Source organism: Pteropus vampyrus, unplaced genomic scaffold (assembly GCF_000151845.1).
Source record: "Pteropus vampyrus isolate Shadow unplaced genomic scaffold, Pvam_2.0 Scaffold374, whole genome shotgun sequence".
Lineage (NCBI taxonomy): Eukaryota > Metazoa > Chordata > Mammalia > Chiroptera > Pteropodidae > Pteropus > Pteropus vampyrus.
This window is the reverse complement of record NW_011889155.1, coordinates 758,762-763,835: the sequence shown is the minus strand read 5'-3', so window position 1 is coordinate 763,835 and position 5,074 is coordinate 758,762. Positions and strand designations below refer to the sequence as shown.

Genomic DNA, 5,074 nt, shown 5'->3' with positions numbered 1-5,074 from the left:
CGCAGCACTACGGCCGCCTGCCCGGGACCATCTGGAGCTACACGCAGGTGCGGCGCACTGGCGGCGGCGGCGTGGAGACCGTGCAGGGCCCCGGCGTGTCATGGGTGCATCCCGACGGCGTGGGCGTGCAGATTGACACCATCACTCCCGAGATCCGGGCGCTCTACAACGTGCTGGCCAAGGTGAAGCGAGAGCGCGACGAGTACAAGCGGAGGTGAGTGGGACCTCGCCCCTCCTCCCACGGCTCCGGGGTTGGGGGCGTCTAGGTCGCTGACTGTGTGTTCGGGAGGGGCGAGTGGCATCCAGCTGGTCCTAGCAGGTGCCTGGAAGCTGTGTTAGCAGAGCGCCCTATGATTCCTTGGAAAACTTAGTTATCTAGTTCCGAGAATGGGGACGAGCGCTGGCCATGCCGTACACCTCCGAGCCATCATCAGACCAGGCACATTGTTTTCTTGGTGAAAAAAAATCAGTGTTTTATGTGATCTCGTTTAATATTCATGGCAACATGGAATGTAAGACATTCCTATTTTTATTTTGTAGATAAGGAAACTGAGGCTCGGAGATGCAAGAGACTTACCTAACTAAGGTGGCTTGGTTAAAAAATGATGAAGCCAGAATTTGAACTAATGATTTTAACACATCTCGGCTAGTCTCTCTCACAGCTTAGGTATTTTCCCAAGGATGTAGGAGGTCAGCTCTCCTCCCTTCATGGGTGAAAAGAAACTCTTAATTAACCCACTGGCCTTTTGTTCTTTGAATTAAATGAGATCATGTGTTTCAAAGTGGACGGATCTGTCCCTACTCGCTGGGGCTAGGGTCTACCTTCCTCCAGCTCTGTAAGGTCCGGCTGGTTGAGCTGGATAACCAGACCAACAACAGAGTGGCCACAAGCTTTTAAAAATACCTCCCTTTACTCCTCTACCCTCCCTCCTTTGTCATGGGTTATGGGGTCCCAACAAATTCAGCCCTAAAGGTCCACAGGAGGGGATTACCTTGGACTGGAAGACTGGGCATTGAATGGACCCAGACCACCATCTCTGGCTACAGTGCAGGGCATACTGCCTACAGAACTGGCCAGCACATTTCTGTCCAGCCCAGATTCCCCAGGTGGGAAACTGACATTGTTTCCTGTCTACCACCTGGCTGATAGTACTGTCTGCTCAGCTTTCCAATAAGGGACGAGGGATCTCTCAGACCAGACCTGGGTGAGTGTGGGGCCCTTTACTGTCCCAGCATGGGCAACTCTGCATTGGGAGCCTTGGGTCTGAACTCCAGGGCTTGGAGGATGTGCTGAGAAGGGTCTTTCCTTCCACTTCCGAGTCCTGGTGCTCACATGAGCACAGAAGTCTGCCCAGGGAGCTAGGCATGGGTCTCCTTCCTTTTCCTCCACTGGGCAGGATTCAGATGCCAGCTCTATCACCTGCCAGTGAGATTGTTGAACCACTTGGAAGCCTGTTTGCTCATCAAAAAAAATGGAATAATGAAATCCACCCACGGTTGCATGAGTAGAGTGTAGGACAGTGATACCTTTTGAAAGGTATAAAGTAATCAAGTTGATGTTATTAAAGATGGTGTGCTCTTTGTCAAGGTATCAAGGAGCAGATGCCTGGAGTCTTAGGTCTCTCTGATGGAGGGCCTGGTTTTTCTGGGGTGGGTCTTATACCCCGCTGTGCACCAGCTACTTTCCTGGGCCGGTTGTCTCTCTTGAGGACTTGAGAATGGCCTAGTGCCTTGCCGTGGGGAGGCCACCTCGCTGCCCATCGTGGGCAGCTTCGTTGGGGTGGGGTAGGGAAACAGGCACTTGCTCTTGGTGGTGAAACGTGGAGGGATGGGCTTTCTGTCTGTCACTGTTGATTGTGTCCTCATGCCTCAGGCTTGTATTGTGTTTATTTTCTTGTGTGTTCTTTGCACCTGGCTACTAAGGAGATGGAAAAACCATGCCCAGTCTTAGAGGGAGGCAGGTTGGTGTTGAGCAATGCTCTGTTTAAATTGTACCCAGGGTGTGGGGTGTGATGTCAGCTTCTGGCGCTGGCCTGGAATGAGATGGGAGCTGCTGAGACAGGTGGAGTGCGGGTGTCTCTTCCCGCCCTCTGAAGTGTGTGTACACCTTTTCTTCCTCCATTTCTTCTCTTTTTTTTCTTTTCTTTTTTCTTTTCTTTTTTCTTTTTCTTTTCTTTTTTCTTTTTTTTCTTTTTCTTTTTCTTTTTCTTTTTTTGCCAGGTGGGGAGATGCATCTTTTCTGACATTGATTCAGGGCTCAAGTTAGATTTTTCCAAAGCAAGTACACTTTCTTCCTTGGGCCTCAGTTTCTTGATCTGTAAAGGGAGAGGTAGGTGGGCTAGCAGCGTGCTCTTGGAAGCTCCAGGCTTCCTCAGCGATGCCTCGGGAGTTCCTCGAATATTAAATAAAATTTTATATTTAAAAATATGTTAAGATGTTAATATGTTTGTAAAAATGTGCTCGCTCACTTTTAAGTTCTTAATGTTAACTCGCGGAAGTCTACTTACACATTAGCTTGTTCGTAGTTGGGCTCGAGTTAGTCTCCCTCCTGCCTTCTCTAGTTGTTGGAAGAGTATTCTGAGATTACAAAGCAAACTGCTAAAAACTATCCCCATTTGTAGCTACTAATCCGTGTGAGTCAGGATTTTCTTGAAACTCTGCTGCCAAAACTGGAGATAGAATTAAACGGAATGTGGAACTGTCATCCATGATCCCAGTTCTAAATATTAATGGATCAAAATAGTCTCATCAACCTCAGTGATTGAATTTGCAATAAGTAACTGTTATATATTTGAACATACAGTGTAAATTTACATAAGTAACTTTCTGGTTTTACCTGGTTCTATTTTCGGGTTTCTTATAAGAATTTTCTTTTGGGAGGAGGTGGACATAGGATCAACTTTTAAAAAAGTTTAAAAACCACTGGGCTAGATGATCTCAAAGAGTCTTTCTAGCCTTGACGTATGTAAAACTGCGTTTGAGCTCCCAGACTACTTCTGATCTCCTGTCTGTAAGAGAAGTCATAGTCTGAGGCATGAGGCTGAGGAGTTTGCCTGGGTTGTTGGCCACTGAAGAAGGCTCAGGTCCTTCTAGGGTATCTAGCATGGAACCCCAAGCAGTGAGCAGTGGAAAGAGCCTGTGACAGGGAAGGAAAAGTTCCAGGGTTTCTCCCGATTCACCCAGAGGAACTCACAGCTCAGAGACCCCCAACTTGCTTCCCCAAAGGGCAACCTTGGTTGTGTAGCTCAGTGTTCTCCAATTTGGAGGCCTTTGGGGTTCTACCTCCATAACTTGTGCCCATATCCACGTACCATCATTACTTGTATTATTTCTTATGTAAGGTATTTTTAACAGCTTTATTGAGGTATAATTTGTATGTCATAAACCCTCTCATTTTAAACATATGATTTAATGATTTTTAGTAAATCTACAGAGTTGTGCAACCATTACCACAATCCAGTTTTAGAATGCTTGCATCACCCCATAAAGATTCTTCATGCCCACTTGCAGTTAATCCCCGTTCCCACTCCAGCCCAGGCAACCACTGATTTGCTTTCTGTTTCTCTAGATTTCCCTTTTCTGTACGTTTCATACGAATGGAATCATGTAGTACGTAGTCTTTCGTGTCTGGTTTCTTTCACTTCAAGAGTGTTTTTGAGGTTCATTCATGTTGTAGCTGAATTCCTTTATGTTGCCGAATAAGATTCCACTGTATGGCTAGACCACGTTTGGTTTATCCATTCACCTATGTAGTCAGTAAAATTTAAATTTAAAAAGTCAAATCAACTGCTGTGTACCACTTTACATCATGTCATGTACCATCAATGGTATAGGAATCATGCTTTGGGGACACCAACCCAAACCAGCTTCCCCTGGCCTGGGGTCCCCAGCCCTGGCTCTCTTCACTACTGCTCTGGTTTTGCCTTGCTCCAACCTCCTCTGAGCTCTTCAGTGGGAGTGGGTAGGGGGTGGGTGGGGAATGTGATTACCGAAACTGTAATACCGACAAGGTTGTCAAGCGTCGATTTGGAAACCAAAACAAACATCTCTGCCCTGTCACCACCCAGTGCCACCAAAATATCCTGTTCTGAGTTTGCAAGCTGGGGGCTTTTCCCTGGGAGATTTCTGCTGAATCTCTCTGAACTTTAAACAAGTGGAGAGTTTCTCTGAACTGGCGTCCGAGAAGCATCCAAAAGACCCAGATTCCAGATCTGGCTCCACCACTAGGCAATGTGTGACCTCAGGCCAGTTTCTGCTCTCTGAGGTCTTTCACCTTTACACAAGGGGGCCCCTTTAGGGGATCCGCCCAGCTCGCTGTACGCTTCGGGTCTGTGATTTGCAGGGGCCCAGGTGAGGGCCGTGCTTTCTGCCTCCCGGGGTGATAGTCTGGGCCTCCCCTTCTCCTGCCCCAGGCCCAGTGTGCTTTGGAACCGGTTGGTTTTGTGTCCTTCCCCTGTAGGTTGCCAAGTGTCCCTGCCCCCTACTCAAGTCAGCATGAAGGGCTTAGTGTATTTTTTCACTAGTATCTGGGGTGATTGGAGCTTTGTTTGACAACTAGGAGGGACCACGGTGATCATTTAGCCTGGTGGTTTTCAAGTAGGCCCTTCGGAGCCCTGGATTACAGAGCAGGGTGCCATGGGGTGATTCTGGGGACAGTGGGAGGCTGAACACCTGAGATTTAGCCCATGTCAACCACAGCAGCTCCATTTTCATGACTCTCAGATTGATATTCTGAGGACAGTTCAATTCGAAAAGAAGTTTCCGCATTTAAGAAAAACAAATAATGAAAGAAATCATTGATTCAGCTGAGATGGGGAAACTGAGGCTGGTGAGGTGGGGAGCTGACCCACAAAGCCTAATGAGAGCTTTCATCACTTCGAAGTGATGCCCACATCATCTGCCTGAGGTCAGGGCTTGGTAGAGTTATTGCTACCATTTTGTGTGTCTGCCTTTAAGCATTTTTTAAAAAGCCACTTTCAGGGATGGGAGGGACTTTTGTCACAGCTATTTCTGCTCATGATCCGGAAGGGGCTGGGCTGTCAGCCTGAATGGAAGACTCCAAAAAGGGATGGTG

At 47.6% G+C, this 5,074-nt stretch overlaps 1 protein-coding gene across 1 annotated transcript in view; it reads left to right on the top strand.

Annotated features, from left to right (window-relative positions):
- The window catches only part of IFFO2 (intermediate filament family orphan 2), a 47,896-nt gene that overhangs the window by 4,637 nt on the left and 38,185 nt on the right, over positions 1 to 5,074 (top strand). The window contains exon 2 of the mRNA XM_011379762.2: positions 6 to 214. Coding sequence (XP_011378064.1) covers positions 6 to 214 — 209 coding nt within the window. The remainder of the gene's footprint in view (positions 1 to 5; positions 215 to 5,074) is intronic.